Raw genomic sequence first — 17281 nt, 5'->3', positions numbered from 1 at the left:
ATAATGGTATGAGGTGGGGGGGGTATCAAAGTACAGGAGGATGGACGGACAGGTAATCCAACATGAATTTGGATTATAAAGCCAGTGAAAGGGGATTTTGCATTCAACTGTGTTTCTCAAATGCTTCCTTGATGTTTTTCAAATTACAAAAAAAAAGTTTTTAGTAAAAGTTATTTTTCCCCCCCTGTAAAGAGTGGAATAAATTTTCAGAACAACAGGACACATTTTTCCACAGATTCTAATTAAATAATAACCCCAAATCCACACTGCTCATATCTAATGCCAAAGTTATTCCATTTTATTTATTATTTTATTAAGCAGCCTTTCCACTCTTTATAGTAAATACAAAAAATAAAAAAATAAAAATAATAATACATTTAATTCTTCATAAACGGTTGAAAGCAGGTAGGCCAGGGCAGTTCACACACTTGAGCAGAGACATTTAAATGAAGGTGTACATATTTATTGCATTTAACAATGTGCATTTGGACAGATTGTAAAACAGGTTACAATTGCCCGAGTGCAAGCAACTGCGTTTGATTAGAGGAGAAAAAAAAAATTCTAATTAGGAAAAAAAAGATTCAGCAGAAAAAACAGCAAAACTTTGGTGATTTGCTGATCATATTGTACAATTTTAGTTCTTGTTAGGAACAAAACAAATATAATCATTCACCAGATCATATAAGGCACAAACAAGGAAAGAAAAATGAAAAATAAATCGCACACGAGAAACAAGAGAGTTGAGAAGCACAATCTCTAGAATTATAGAAATGCCCATCATAAATGCAGATTTATTTCTAGAGCTTCCTGATTGATCAGATTTGTTGCTATTTCAAAAAAAAAGAAAGCACTAACAGCTGAAACACAGCAGGTGAGTTTTAGCGAGATGACTGCACTGTCCATGCAGAGAATATGTACATCATTATGAGAAACACTGTTCCCGATAATTAACATCCACCATACAGTGAAATATGAGAGGCCCTGCTCTCGATATCAACACGCTGGTAGGCAAAAACTACCATCGACTTCACTCGCGTTATGGAAGACGCTGCTCCCGATAATGCTTAAGGTCAAGAGTGTAAAAAAACAAAAAAACACCAGAGACCAGAGTCAGATAGTGTGTGTGTGTGTGTGTGTGTGTGTGTGTGTGTGTACGTGTGTACGTAGACGACACTCGAGTGTGCAACTCCGCACCGAACCATGCAATGTGACGGTCCCTGGTCGTGAATATTTTTTCTTTTCTTCGTTCTTTAATTCGGAAACGAGCTTCCCTCCGTAGCAGATGCTGCTTTTGCTATAGTTTGTCATTTTTCGACAGTATAACTGTCATAATTATGGAAGGCACTGCTTCCGATAATTATAAATTTCTATAAAAAAGTGGTACAAAACGCTATTTATAGTGAACCCTGTCACTGATAAATAAATAAATAAATAGAGATCTCAGTGCCACGTTGTGAAGCTAGCGTTCAGCTCGTTGTGTAACAGCTTTGGATCGTTTTTTTTTTCTCCTCCCCCTCTCACCTGATACAATTCTTTAACAGGGGATGAGCCGTTACTGGTTAAGTTTGGTGCCGGGGGTGACGAATGCTGAACTTTTGTTTTCTTGGTGAACCAATCGCCAGCTTTTGTATTACAAAGGTTTCTGAACAAACGTCAGCTCAGATTTTTATAACAAACCTTTTTTTTTATTTATTTTTTTTATTTGAAATGAATTGAGCTACACCTTTAATAGCCTGACCTCTTTTTTTTTTTTTTTTTTTTGCACAATTGTTGAAAAAAAAAAAAAATACTGTATGAGGTAACATTTTACAAAATTAGAACCGAGTTCATTAAGCACCAGGTTTTGGTATTCTTTTGCCATTATTTTTTCATGTATATTTTGGGATTCTCGAGAGGATATTTTAATCGGATGACACTGTTCAATATTTCAACCAAAAAAAAACCCGTTTGAAAGCAGTAATTTTCATTTGATTTACAGTACCGCTTTAATGGCTACGTCATGACGCCGCTCGCCTGTACGGGAATGGACGAGCGCTTTATTTACTCGAGCGAGATTTTTGGTTGAAATACAGCACAGTGTCGGATTAAGGCATCCTAACAGACCGGTTTATCTGTTACGCAAGGGGACTAGAGTTTTAATCTGAAGCGCCTCGTTTATTAACTGGACCGGAATTTCACCTAAATCTCATTGTCCATGTCCCATACGTTCCCAGCGAGTGCATTGGCGCAGCTTTGGATCGTCCAGGTGGTCAGAGCGAACTGATTCTTCAGCAGGTCGGTGTTGGCGCTGACTACGCCTTCTCTGATCACGGCCAGTTGTGTGAGGACGTCTTGAACGGTGCACCATCCCGAGCCAAGCAATATGTGTCTGAACGGTGTTTCCATGGGAGAGACGTACGGAGACAGCAGATCCCTTTCCACCTGTAGATGCAGACAAAATGATGAGTCACGGTCACATGTTCTACAGCCGCTGTGGTGACCCCCTAATGGGAGAAGCCGAAAGTAAAGCACACTAAGCAGTCAATGGAAGTTTTTTCCTGCATCTCATATAAATCAATCAGGCATAACATTATGACCGATGGCCAGTGATGTGAATAACACTGATGATCTCATGGCGCCTGTTAGTGGGTGGGATATAATAGGCAGACAAGGGCCAAATTGTGACGTCTAGACGACTGGGTCAGAGCATCTCCAAAACTGCAGCTCTTGTGGGCTGTTCCTGGTCTGCAGTGGCCAGTATGCATCAAACATGCTCCAAGGAAGGAACAGTGGTTCATTGATGCACGTGGGAATGTCGGCCCGTGTGGTCCGATCCAACAGACAAGCTCCTGTAGCTCAAACTGCTGAAGTTTGAAGTTCAGCTGAAGTTCATGCTGTTGATGCTCAATGGCTCACGACTGTTTTGGCAGCAAAAGGGGGATTAACACAATATTAGGCAGGTGGTCATAATGTTATGTCTGTTTGGTGTGTATAGAGACAGTATATTTTGGAAAAAAAAAAGGTCAGTTCAAATAAAGGAAAAAAACAAACAAACAAACAAAAAAAAAAGCAGAAACAATTCAAAAGCATCAATAAGTCACAAACCAAATATCTAAAAAAAAAAAAAAAAAACCACCAACAGCTTTACCACCATGTGCACAAAGAGATAAAAGGGACTAAACAAAATCCTGATTTTTCATATTTTTGTTGCCATAGTGAAACCTGACGGCCCGAAACACACTCAAAGCACCGGTGCTGCAGCTTGTGATGCCTCACCAATTTAAAATTAGAACAGGTTTAAATTTACCCCCATGATCCGGTCATTAATGATGCGACACTGCTCGATGTCTTCGAGGTCGCTATTCTGGATTGTGCTGATCAGGTTCCTGGAGGCACGACCGTACGAACCCAACGCTGACATCAGCCACTTCATCTGGAGAGTCTTTGGAAGGCGACCACTCTAAATAGAAGAAAGAAAGAGCGATAGAGATATACATCTTTTTTTTTGGTTCCTTCTTCTTCAAAAATCACTTAAACTGGTTCAAATAGTGTAATTAGGGCAATAGTAGGAATGTATTGGAATTTAAAGTCGCAGGGAAATAAATGTCGGTCCTGTAATCCTTTAACTATGGGGCAAGATGAATCCTCCATCCCACTCACATGGACTTTTTATTTATTCAGTTATTAGAAAGATTATTAGAATTTGGCCACATTATTAGGAAATTTCTGGACTGAATGCTGATGACGACGTGGCCAAAACAGGGACTGTTCAGGGAAACAAAATTAGCTATACTCCTATGTAGAAGGTACGGCATTACTATTGCTGCCCTGCCATCTGAATCCTTTAATGGTCTCACAGGAAAAATAAATAAAATCTAATTATATATATATATATATATATATATATATATATATATATATATATATATATATATATATATATATATATATATATATATATATAAAAATGATTTAAACATAATGCAATATTCCCTGTGACTTTAAAAGTCCTTCATTCGATGCAGCTTTGAGACTTACCCTTTGCAGGCTCATCACTTCCTTGTTGATTTTGCTCACTTGTAAGCGCATGATGTTGAGGTACTTTTCCGTATTCAGTCTCAGCAGATGATCGTGTACCAGCCGAAGCGCCATCTGACCCGCCACCTCGCCTGCCGACTTTATCAGTGCGGGTACGTTCGATGCTTTACTCTCCAGATTTCTCCTGGTATCCAGCAAAGTACCAAAGAATGGGTATGGTTTATCCTGGGAAAAAAAAATAAATAAAAAAAAGCCAATAAGTAATCATCTCAAACTCGAGCCAGCTAAAGTTTACACGGTTATTACAGAATTAATACAGAAGATATATTAACACCCTCTTTCCAACGGGAATCCAGAGTTTTCTCACCTGAGTGAATCGGAAAGAGACAGAAGGGATGCCCGAGAAAGTCAGGAACGGATAGGCAGGATCATCCATCCTCATCGGCTCCATCCTGTGGAAGGAAGCCACAATTCACATGATGCCGTATTCACCTATTTCAGGCAGTCGATCTTAAAAGGGAATGTAGTACTTACACATTTGTCTCAAAGTTCGATCCAGCCAGTGCGAATATAGTTCTGCTGGGGTCAGTGGGTGAAGAAACCTACATTGGGGGAGTTGGGAAAGAAAAAAAAAAAAAAAGTAGAGAGAGAGAGAAATGGGAATAAGTTACTCACTTACATATACACAAGCACACAAAGTCCCAAAGGTCCCAAAGTTGCGATAGATACGATTCTTTGATCTTCCGATAGGATATACGACAAAATTGTAAAAATATGAAAATTTTCTTGTGGCAGTCAAACATAGCAGCGTATGCTCCGCCCTCCACTCGTCCATGCACCCGCTACCACATGCATAAATACTGTATAGTTAATTGCACCGATCACCGTTCTTTAAGACTTCTGGGTAGTTTGGCCCATGTCTCAACTTATGATATTTTCAGGTTATGATGGGGTCATCGGCACGCATCTCCATCGTAACTCGGGGACCACCTGTATGTAATTTTAGTAAATTAATGCTAAATAATTAATTTGTTCAGAAAACTCTCACCTCTTTTGAAGTACTCTGGATCAGGTCATACATCAGCGGGCTTGCACTTGCTTTGAAGTTTCCAGAACCTGTACAAAATTAATCTGTGTTTAGTGTCAGTTTTGATAGTTTTAATTCGTGCTTCATGTTGAAGCGAATGATGGATGAAGTACCTGCAACAACTCCATCCAGGCTGATGTAGGAAAAGGCTTTCATGTTCAAAGAAGGCAAATAACCCTGTAGGGGAAAACAAACATTCCAACAAACAGTATTGTTTTAGTGTGTGTTATATATATATATATATATATATATTTTTTATATAGCATCTGTCATAGGTTTGGAAACACAGACTTATGTTTTTTGAGATACATGTTCCTTTCGCATCTAAGCAACAACAACAAAAAAGCTAAAAGGCAAAAACAAAGAATTGGACAGTAAATGACAAAGGAACTGTCCGGATGCCGAGTGTGTGTAAAGCTGTTATTCATGCGAAGGGACGATTTTTCAATGATAATAAATTGGAACATCTGGACATTAATATATTTGTTTGATCAAAGTAAATGACAGGTTTTTTGCATAGCAACAAAATATACATACATGTTTCTCTCAAATGCTGCAACACTACAAATACTATAATAAACCACTTGAGAGTTTAGAAATTATTGAGGTCAAGTATAAAACGTGTGATATCTGTTAGTTCCTGTAAATCAATTATTACCGAAAACATCCCATTTATACATTCGTTTTGAGTTACAGCCCTACGAATGAGTGGTTACTATGGCAATAATTACTTACTAGAAGGTACCTGGTGGGTACCTTCCTACATATGCATTAAAATAAATCTGAGATTTGTCTTACAGCTAAAACTATGATTAGAACAGCTGAACAAGACGATCAACCCCTTCTGACCAATCAGGTTTGAGCATTCAGCTCTGCTGTACTTGAATAATTTGCACATTATATTCCACAGGATAAACGCATTAAATAATTTTCAAACCTCAAGCCACTCTGTAGCACCAACAGCGCCGTATTCTCCAGCACTCCAACTGGCAAACACGATGCTCCTCCTGGGTTTGAATCCATCTTCAGAGGAAAATTGGTTAAAATGTTAGAAATGTGTTTCTCTTACACATGAAAAAAAATAAGATCCACATTTCTGTTAAAACCTCACCTTCATGTACCATGCTGCTAATAACTCGGGCTAACTCGAGCAGTAAGCTAGTGCCGACTGTGGACTTGGCAAATCCAGCACCCCAGGCGTCTCTCTGAGCTCCAATCACCACATAACGATCTAAACCAAAAGATGGATTGTTGTAAGATACTATATACACACACACATTAGGGTTGTGCATCTCCTATAACTGAGGCCGATGCATATGAAGCAGCTACTGATGTGATGTGAAACGCCAATGGTTATCGTACACAGAAAGTCACATGACCCACCTGGATCTATGAAACCCTTAACGACTCCAAACACATTATGGATCTGTATTTCAGTGAGAAGATTGTTGACCTCCACGGAGACAATGTCGTTAGTACTACCGAGCTTGTAATCTTGCAGACCTCCATTACCCCATCCATGAGGAGGACTACGACCTTCCATTTCCCTGAGAATCAGAAAGGATTCTTTATTATTACTGTATGATAAAAAAAAAAAAAAAAAAAAAGCAATTTTTAGAAAAGTCTAAACATTGACGTGCTTCACCTCATGATCGCTGCAGCTGTACTGGCGCGGATGGTCTGGGCAGGTATGCTTGGCAGGCCTGAGGATTTAGCAGGAGGAAACTGAGTGTGGTTAAAAGATGGGAAACCTGGAGTGTACGGATCACCAGAGCCCAGATGGACCTGTGCAAAAAGGACCAGATGTTGCGCTGAAGAAATTAGGGGAAAAAAAATCCTATGTTCAACACCTTCTCTATAGTTTCCACCAAACTAGACCCACATCAGATTCTCCCAGTTAGCATCCAGCCAGACAGCTAGCTATTTCTAGTCTCACATCAGTTATCTAACCATACTTTTGTGTATGTTGTGGAACTCCCTATACATTTCCTTAGTTTACTTTCAAAAACATGATTTTTATAATAGCCAGGATGATAAGCACCGACACTGGAGACTCCTTCATCTGTCCATCACCTTACAGGAGTTATACTGTACAATCAAGCCATTGGCGATGGCGGCAAGAAAAATCTCCATGAGATGGAAAGAAACCATGAGAGGAACCAGACTCAAAAGTGAACCCGTCTGCATCTAGGTGACCCTGAATGTCCATCTAATCAATGTTGAGGTTATAAACTATTCACTGATGCACACTTTAATGCAAAACTGGACGTCTTCCATTTCTCAGATTTATACAACGAAGATGATGATTGTTCAGGGCCTTGCACAATGTAGCTGCTTGCTGGTGGTTTTTTAATTTCCAAGCAGAACTTCAACATCTTAACCACAGAGCTACTCTCAACTTCCCCATTTGCTATATAACCATAACTACTGTCTGAGTTACTGTTTTAGAAAAATCAATAAACACCTTCTAAACAACAGGAATAGAAAATATATTAAAAAAAACAAAAACGCTGAAGTAAAAACAGATATCAATTATTTAATCAGTCATTTTGTCTTAATGTGACAATTTATACTTTATACTGTTTGCCACCTTATATTCCTGTCAACATGGAATTTCATTAGTTCTTATGCACGAGTTTTTACGTAAAATGTTGCTCTTAAACAACAGCGTGAATTTGCTGGCAAATTTTTGGCTTTGCATCTCTGAGAAGTATCTCAATCCCCCAGCTCCCCTCCTGCGAAAAGCAGAAGCACGTGGATGAAGATCCGTAATGAGGACTGGTGGGAGCGGGTTGTATTGCTGGAATTCAGTGACCTGGAATGGAAACTAAACTTTCGAACGAGTCGCCGGTCGTTCACACGTTTGCACAATTATGCGTGTCACGGTTGTTTTACATGCTTGTGAGCAATTCGATGTTCACAAGAGCGCATTCAAAAATATATATCTGCTGCAAGGGAATGATTAATGGACCGTTATGAGATCTGATACGGATGCCAGGGGAACAGGATGCTTCCGAAAACCGCACTGATATTTGAGGAGGCGCATTTTGTCCCTCGACTAATTGGTCTCACAAAGTAATGCGTTTATAAAAAGGTTTATCCCACCCCTCTCTAACCGATTACAATTTCATTCGGTTTAGGCGTTTTTAATTACGATTCAGGTGTTTATATGGAGCATTTTCATTCGGATTGGATTTTTAAACCGATTACAATTCTAAAAATGTAAACGCACCGAACGCATCAGTTAATAAACTAAATGGATTTCTGTAGAAATCCTTCTCCATTTCAAGAAAATTAAATGGGATGATGGTCGTGTTTTTTTTTTTTTTGCAGGATTGGGGGCCCAATTCTCCTCATCCACCCAACAGGCTGGTTTTTTCCATGACCCTTATGCAGATACTTACGTGGCCAAGCAAGTCAACGTTTTCGGCAAACGGGTAATCAGCAGGGTCGGGGTAGATCAGCACTGCACTGGCGTTCACTTTGGCAGCATTAGCAACCTGAAATTTTGAAATGATGGATGGCAAATAATTGATTTTTAGCTATAAAACTGACAGGGACGCTTTAAAAAATTACACACAGAATCAATAAAAAAAAAAAAATCACCAACCTTCTCAGCATAACTAATTTTTCCTGCCCGGATCAAGAGGACTCTTTCAGACATGTCAATGCCGATGTCTTGCAGGCGTCTCAAGTCGTCTTCTTGTCCATAATAGGCGTACAAAAGTGCACCCTGGGAAATCAAATCGATAAACTAAGCACATTTGTATCACATGCAATTAGAAAGACTAACGGGGAAAAAAGTTCTGGATACAAACCTGCACCGTTCCCGTTGCGCTGTAGGACAAATAGCCAGGTTCGGAAAACGTATTGCCACGGAACGTCACTTTGTTCACCCCACTAGCAGGACGATCCTGGACCTTAACATAGTGTGTATCGAGCCAGGGCTCCATTCCGTTATCCTTGAATTTGGTTAAGACTTTATTGGCAAGTATCTCGTCTCCTGCGGATCCTGCTTGATGACTGTCGCTGGAGAACTCCCTAAAAATTCGCATGAAAAGTGAAATTCAACTTGTACATTTTACCAGGGTTTCAAATGAGCGTAAATGTGGTAGAAGGAGAGTCGAGTTACCTGAGGCTGGTTTCAATGCCACTTGTGGTCAGTTTGCGTTTCAGCAAAGCCATGATGTCGCTCCAGTCAAGACTGGGAACCGTTTCGATCGGAATCGCCTCGTCATCAGACGGAGCAGAGGAAGGGGTAAAAAAAGAAGTCTTGCAAGAGCTTGAAGCCTCTTCAGTCGATCTTTTATACATATTAGAGCCGATCAAAAGTCCTGCAAATCAAGAGGCGTTACTAAGTAAAGGTTTACAGATTTTCCAGTAAGCACTTTAATACAAAATCTTCTCCTGGAAGGACTGATGACATGGCATGAAATGGCAGTCTCGTTATCTGCATGGGTTTTGGAAGGTGGGAAGAAACCAGGAGACCTTTAGACCAGATGCTTAAGCTCAGGATCAAGCTAAAACAATAGACTTTGAAGAAAAGTTTTGGGAGTCTTGGCTTTTCCAACCATGTGCTTCTCCTCGAAACTGTTAAATTTGATGCACAAATTAGTAGACCTGAAGCTGCTCCAGCATGACAATGCCCCTGTGCATGAAGTGAGCACCATGAAGACTTAAGGAAGTCTTGAAAAACAAAATCCATTGTATTGCCAGCATTGTGTAAAACCAAAACATATCAACCAGAAGCTTCTTCTTACCAATCAGAAAGCTTATAAGAATAGCCACGGTCACAGCTATGAAGATGTTTCTGGGGTTGCACAGGCCAGGCTTGCTGACGTAGGCCGGCCGAGCGTGATGGTGTTTTCCATGATCAGCCACTCCGTTCCCTTCGACCTCCTCGTCCACATCAGACGAAAGCTTCATCTCCACATGACTGGAGTCTTCTTCCATGTTCTGGGTCAGGAATCGCGTGTAGGTGCCCTCCGTCCCATTGAACTGAGGAGATACGAAACACGTTCTGTCTTTTATACTAAATGATGTATAAAGTGCTCACGTATCATATCACGCTCAAAAAAAAAAAAAAAAAAAAAAAAGAACCAGTACATTAACGTGTGTGTGTGTGTGTGTGTGTGTGTGTGTGTGTGTGTGTGTGTGGAAGGGGGGTATTTTCCACATTTCAAAAAAACAATTTAGTTTGCAGGGTTGTGATCAGATGTATTCATATAATAACTGAAACTACACAATTATAAGGAAATACAGTGTCACTGGAAAGCACCTCAGTCTTAAAAAAAAAAAAAAAAAAAAAAAAACAGATCATCTGATCTACAGCTATACTCAAGAAATGAAAATCGCAGTAGAAGGAGGTGCTCCTATCTTCCATAAAACATAAAAAGTGGCTGAAAAATGATAAATAAAAGTGAATATCCGCAGTTTCGTAACGAAGCCAAACCTTCAGAAACTTTATTCATTATCAGGATAAAAGTGTTGGGACACCAGACTTTACCAGCGATATGTGGTTCTTCTCCAAACTGATGCACACAACTGTATAGAATGTCTTTGGATGCAGCCGCATTATATTTTCCCTTTACTTGAACTTGAAACCTGTTCCGCTGCCCCTGTGCACAAAACCAGCTCCATGAAGATATGCTTCACATGTGTTGGTAAAGTGTGTAAAAGATCTTGAGTGGCCTCCTAAAAAACACTGACTGCACCCCAGGCCTCCTCACCTACATCAGTACCGGACTTTAGCTGAATAAGCTAAATTAGCTAGAAAGGGATGTTCAAAAAGCACAAAGGATCTTACAGTCCGGTGTCCAAAAACTTTTGTCCATATAATGTATAACCTGAACGTACAGTATGGACCTATAGTTAATTATGTAACACTGGATTATTTTTTTAATTATTATTATTATTATTATTATTATAATTATAAATATATATTTATAAGGAAAATTACAGGACATCAACATGTTTTTGCAAAAATACAGTGAAAAAAGGACCATCACATTTACAAACATTAAAAAAAAAATTTAAAAATAAAAAAAATGTAAAAGTGCAAACAACTTACAATTTTTGTTATAGTCGTCCTGGCTTGATCCATCTATAAAAAAAAAAAAAAAAAAAAAAAAGGAAAGAAAATTCACAGCGTTATTGATTTTATGCGACTAATTTAACTGCGTACGACCCGAGGTTACAATTTAATCCCGTCTCTCTCTCAACTCTAAACAGGGACTTTTGGATAAATCACATGCTTTTCTCTCTGATCAACAATAATATAAATGACTTGAAAGTTTATTTAAATAATAAGTCATTTATTGCAAGTCTCCCATCTGTGAAAAAAAGTCCCGCGCTAGCACATGTCCTCACTTCCCATTTACTTGAACGGAAACCTAAAAACACGACTGAAACTATAAAAGAATAATGCCTCTCTTTTTATTATAACCACAGAATTTCATTTTCCTAAACCAGCACTAAAACCGACGTTCTGCTTCAGAGCCTCATCGGCAAAGAGCAGGTGTTCTTCAGCTGAACAATGAGCTCCAGACACGACTTTCAGCACCTTTAGAGAATTCATCCAACACTACAATACGCCATCATTTCCACTTTATAGACAAGGTGTTAAAGAAATCGTGTTCTTCATGGTTTATTAAAAGGGAATTTTAGTAACAAAGAAATCCAACAGCTGTAGCTTCAAATTACACGACCTACAGTTTTACTGAAGAAAAAAAAACACAAGATGCGACTAAAGTGTTCTTACGAAAGTTCTAGATTGAGGAGGTATATATATAGTTATATATGGCTAATTATATTATATATATATATATATATATATATATATATATATATATATATATATATATATATATATATATATATATATATATATATATATATATATAGCTACACACACTAATGGTGGCCAAGGTGAATTGTAGGGACTTAAAACTACTATAAAATCCAAACATTCTTTCAGTAAATCGAATGTAAAATTTGCTTAGAACTTCTCTGTACAGTAGAAATTTAGGAGGTCATTTTCTCTAACCTTTCACCGAGCTGTGCTTTAACAGCAGAACATTCCACGGAGGTCGCTGCAGTGAGATACTGAAGTGTAAATAACCCTGAGGTGTAAACTACAGCTACAAATCTCAGGGTCCCGCTGAGCCTCACGTCCAATCACTCTACTCTGTTCCTCGAGATGCAGCTAAGCCTGAATTATGATTGTATTTCCACAAGAAGAGATTTTAATATCTGCATGTATAAGGCAGATATTATCAGATATATATGGTTGCAGGTTACATGCCATTCTTATGTTTTCAACAGATATTAACAGCGACAAAAATAATCAACTGAAAGCTACTGTAGTTTATAAAATTCAAACAAGACAAAAGAGAGACAAAAGATCTAAATGTGTCCATCTCTGAAGAAGAAGTGGATTTCTATATTTCTGGTATAGGTCTAACTTCTAAACTAATGCTTTTTTAACCAAGTAACATTTGACAAGTTTATTCATTCAATACAAAAAAAAAAACACCATACTATATTTTAAACAGAACTGTTAAAAAATACATTATATAAATCTTTTTTTTTATTATTATTATTATTTAAATATAAACCGTGCGACCACCAGAGGGCGCTCCAATATCATTAACGCAGGCAGAAATTCGTGATTTGTACGAAGAACTGGGTGACGAGACAATATGTTGTTCTTAGAGCGATAGAATGACGTCATAACACTTTTTGGAGAATGTGACGTTTCGTGAGTATTTCATCATCACTGTAGTAATTATACAGCTTTTCATTACTTCAAGGAGCAAGTACCAATGTTGTTGAACGTGGGAGATAAAATACAATATAAATAAATAAATAAATAAATAAATATAATTTATTTATTTTTTTTAAACTTTGTCAAAATCCACAAGAAGAAAAAAAAACCAAAATACACAAAGATTTTATAAAATAATAGTGCAGGTTTTATTCCTTTTATTTGATTTCATTCTTGTTTAAATAAAATAAAAGTAGACTGAATTATAAAAATTAAAAAAAATGTATCAGAACTATTTAAATAAAAAATAAAAAAATAAAAACCTTTGTTCGGGAAACCACCTCAGTCTGAAAACACCTGCTTGCAAACCTTTCACACGTTTTTTACTCCTGCAAAAAAAAAAAAAAAAGGAAACATAAGACGACTGTTCTACTACACTGCTATCTGAACACGCAGGAATACGTGCGTCCCAGAGATAGAGGTATGAAGGAATGGAGCTGGGGTTACACCCTACAGGGAGAGTCGCACACATCAGATCAGAAAAAAAACGCCAAAATATTTTATTTCCACCACGTCGCTTGCACCAAGTTTATAAAACCATTCGAGGTTCTCACAGTCCCATTCATGAGAAAATAAAAATCCATGTTTGTACTTGTTACGGCTATAGAGGCCTAGACGACCTTCACGTTATGCAGGTCATGATAACCAGCTGAAAGCAGCAAGGCTTTCACAATATATTGATCTGAATTGGAGGCTAACTTTTTTTTTTTTTTTTTTTTAATTTTAAAAGTTTTATTATTATTATACAAGTTTTGTTGACATCACATCAGTGTCGGTGTGAACATGCTCAGGCAGGATCTGTAGCACAACAGTGTTTCAGAAGTCTGCTGTTTTCTAAGATCATCAAAATGGAAGAATCCGTTTATATATTAAAAGAAAAGAAAAGAAAAAAAGAGATGGGAAGTGTGTAAAAATGATCATCCAAATTCATCAAGTACAATCTGAGTGTGCTTCATAGGTACATAAACGGTTTTTCACCAAGAAAAAAAAACGGCTGAATCAGCATTATTTTATTCAATTTGGGATTGTTAAAGTGTTCGGTTTCTCAGGTTTCTGCAGGTATGCAGTGTTTGACCCCATCAAGTGTGTTGAAGGTGATGGAATTCATCACAAGCCAATAGCGGACTCTTTCTTTTGCCTTTTTAATGCCCCCCAAAAACTGTCGAAGCAGTGCAGCTCTATATGTGCGTGTTCCTTGTTCTCAAGCCAGAATCCTAATAAATGGCTTTTGTCCGGTTTCCCACGTACTCGACCCAAATCCCCAGCACCATGTGATCGCCTGAGGACTTCAAGAACACATTAATTAGAAGGTGGCGTGAAATATTAAAGCACAGAATAATAACAATATGCTTTTAGAAATATAATTTGCAAAGAATATTTTCTTAAAAATTCAGAAGTCAGGCGTACGTTTAGATTTTTTTTTGTGAGGTAGAGAAGTTGCATTAGAGGATTAAACCCCCATCTCAAGTCCAATCATGTGAGGGTCACATTGCAAAAAAGAAAAATACAATTTCACAATTCGGTTAATCACCGCCAACAAAACCATAACGTTTACTGTATTAAATATTGTGCGGTTTCATAAGGAACCAAGAGTTTCACAAGATATCTGTGGGCTGTGGGTGGGTTTTATACATCTTTTAATTGGTCATGTGTGTGTGTGTGTGTGTGTGTCATTTCAGTGTGATGATTAAACTCCTCTACAGTTGCACCAATGTTAATTATCTACAACATAATAATCTACATCTTAAAGTTACATATTTACATTCTAAACATTTCATGCCCCAAAAAAACCCATGGAGCCGAGTTATTGTTGCTCGAGGTTCTAACAGGAACCATAAAGGGCATGAAGCCAATTAAGGTACGAGGGTAATTTAATTCTCTTATTATAGCAAACAACAGAAGGTTGAGCAAACAACAGCTGGTGCAGTTACAGATCACCTTTAAAATTAATAGATTAATATGTGCAATTAATAAATCAATAAAAAAAAAATCCAAATATATTTGCATAATAAACACACCAAGAAATATTATATATTCCAGATAAGTTCTCATCCCAGCAGAAATGCGTGAAGACCTACAACTAGTCTAATAATGCACATAATTGAGACAAAAACAATGTAATTAACAAATAATTTATTAAAAATAAATAAAATAAAAGGATGCACTTAAGAGTCAAAGTTGTGAAGGTCAGGTGCAGTGTTGCCCTAAAGCTCCATATTTACTCCATTGCACCTTCACGATGACCCTTTTGTGCAGTTGTGCATTTTTGTGTCGATTTTCTTAAATAAACAAACCGGATCCATAAAAGCTACACGTGCTCGCGTGCACGCGCGCGCACACACGTCCTGTCAAATAAAGCTGAAAGGTCGCACAATAAAAAACCCGAAATTGTTCGCCTAAAGCAAAAAACAAAACAAAAAACACGCATCTGTACATTCCCGTGAAAGACGCTCTCTTTAAGATGGATTAAAGAAGGAGGGGGGGAAAGAAGAGAAAAAACAAGAATGCAAAATGAAAGCTCTTACCCTGGCGTCCTCGCGCGCTCGAGCCGGCGTGCTGATTGAAAGACAACCTTGAAGCACGTTTCACTCTACTAGATACAAGCCATAAAGGGGGAGAACGTGTGTCACTTCCGGTAACGTCACGGACACCATACATGCTCAGTGGCACTCAGAGCGCGCGCATGAGGTGCGGGTATTGAGACATGAGTAGATAGTCCCGCGCGTGCACTTGAATATTTCATTGATTGATTGATTGATAGATTGATGCATTGATTGGATTAGACAGAGATCATGCATGCTCCATGCAGGAGTTCAATCAGATTTCTCTGATCTATGCATAAAAAAATGTCCTTTCCACATGGAGAATTCATTCTAAACTCTACTGTATCCTGTGTGATAAGAATCGACATGCATGGGGATGCAGTGATCCTGTCTGAACAAAACCCTCGTTTCTGTGCTGTTAAAAACAAAACATCAACATCAACATCATGGTGCGGTGATGGAAACAGCAGAGTAACTCGTTAGCATTATTTCCCAAATGTACCATTTCCTTTTTTTTAATCCAACAAATTGCATTTTTTATTGAATTTTTTTAAGCAGACATAATGATTTGGAGATGATTAGAGCATGGAAGTATTACTTCTAGTGGTGGGTCAAAAAGGTTGTGGAAAATGCAGCTGCATTGCCTTTTAATGTCTGTCATTAAAAAAACTGTAATGCATTTCATTCACAAGACTCCATATAAATAAAATAATATAATATATAATAAAATACCTTCAATTAAATTCCATTTATTTGTATTTTTTTGAAAGCATTTAAAAATGCACATTGTCTCAAAGCAGTTTAGAGATAAAGCAGTTATAATGTATTAAAGAATGTAGAGTTTTTTTTCCTAATAATTTGTAAGTTAATCGATAATGAGCTAAAATAAATAAATAAAAAAAAAACCTTCCTGAGATGGCATGAGGAAGGAACCTTGAGAGGGAACCCATTCTCATCTGGGTTGCACAGAACGTCCATTTCTAAGGTTCCTTGTCCATTTCAGGGATAAATTTATTAATGAATGCTCATGAGACAAATGACTTCCTGGTCTTGCTCCTGTAATAGCTGCTATACACAGTCATTCCTTCACCTGGCTCTTTTCTCTCTCTCTTTGATCTCTGTCTGTAAGGTACGACAAAAAAAAAAAAAAAAAAGCACACCTTGTCATATACAAACCTTGCACGGGTCATACATATCACTGTGTATGAACTGTTCCCTTTAAAGAGATAGAATTATAATAATAGAATAAACTAAATGCATAAAATACACCATTTCTGCTTGTACACATTAGTTTCTTGATGAAGCCAGAGCAGAGTCGTGTAGCATGCAGCCGGCTCGTTTCCCATTGTACATTTTCCTCCTCGCCCACCGCAAACCTGCCCCAGAGCCTTTTCAGAAGCTGAATATTCAGCGCTGAATGGATCTCTTTCTTTCCAGACGTGTCTGCTCAGCAGACTTTACATGGTCACCTGAAATAGAACGACGTCTCCCCGACGCCAAAACCCTCAAACCAAAACAGGTTTCTGGATCCACGTCAGGAAAAGTGGAAAGCAGACATGCAACTTGGATTTTGTTGCCCTAATTTTGGGGCACCTGTTAAAACAGAAATGATATAATGCAGCGCAGCTGGTGCTTAATCAGCTTTGTCCTTCACAAGCCATTTTCAACATTTCTTTTGCTTTTAATTACAACCATGACTATTATAAAGGTCAATTATTTATTATACACTTGATCAATGAAGCTGAAAGAAGACAGACGTGCAGGTCCATGGTCAATGATAATATGGGCGTGTATCAGTTCTCTCTTGTG

General features: G+C 38.0%; 1 protein-coding gene across 2 annotated transcripts; it reads right to left on the bottom strand.

Annotated features, from left to right (window-relative positions):
* Window positions 1–447: 447 nt before the first annotated feature.
* On the bottom strand, window positions 448–15591 carry tfr1a (transferrin receptor 1a). Of its 2 annotated transcripts, XM_046876136.1 has the most exons (19): window positions 15455–15591; window positions 13193–13258; window positions 11175–11207; window positions 9865–10102; window positions 9237–9438; window positions 8923–9145; window positions 8715–8837; window positions 8509–8604; window positions 6750–6889; window positions 6488–6651; window positions 6216–6335; window positions 6042–6127; window positions 5218–5281; window positions 5066–5133; window positions 4552–4619; window positions 4385–4469; window positions 4018–4242; window positions 3287–3439; window positions 448–2421 (listed from the first exon to the last, which is right to left on the bottom strand). In XM_046876136.1, the coding sequence occupies exons 3-19, from the start codon at window positions 11205–11207 to the stop codon at window positions 2179–2181; spliced, it is 2331 nt and encodes a 776-aa protein (XP_046732092.1). In that variant the 5' UTR covers window positions 13193–13258; window positions 15455–15591; the 3' UTR covers window positions 448–2178. The 2 variants fall into 2 exon arrangements, with proteins under 2 accessions (XP_046732092.1, XP_046732094.1); XM_046876138.1 differs by lacking the exon at window positions 13193–13258 and having other exon boundaries at window positions 15455–15578.
* Window positions 15592–17281: the final 1690 nt, after the last annotated feature.

The sequence above is a fragment of the Silurus meridionalis genome, chromosome 20, assembly GCF_014805685.1.
Source record: "Silurus meridionalis isolate SWU-2019-XX chromosome 20, ASM1480568v1, whole genome shotgun sequence".
In the NCBI taxonomy this organism is placed as follows: Eukaryota; Metazoa; Chordata; class Actinopteri; order Siluriformes; family Siluridae; genus Silurus; species Silurus meridionalis.
This window is presented reverse-complemented; position numbering and strand designations above follow the sequence as displayed.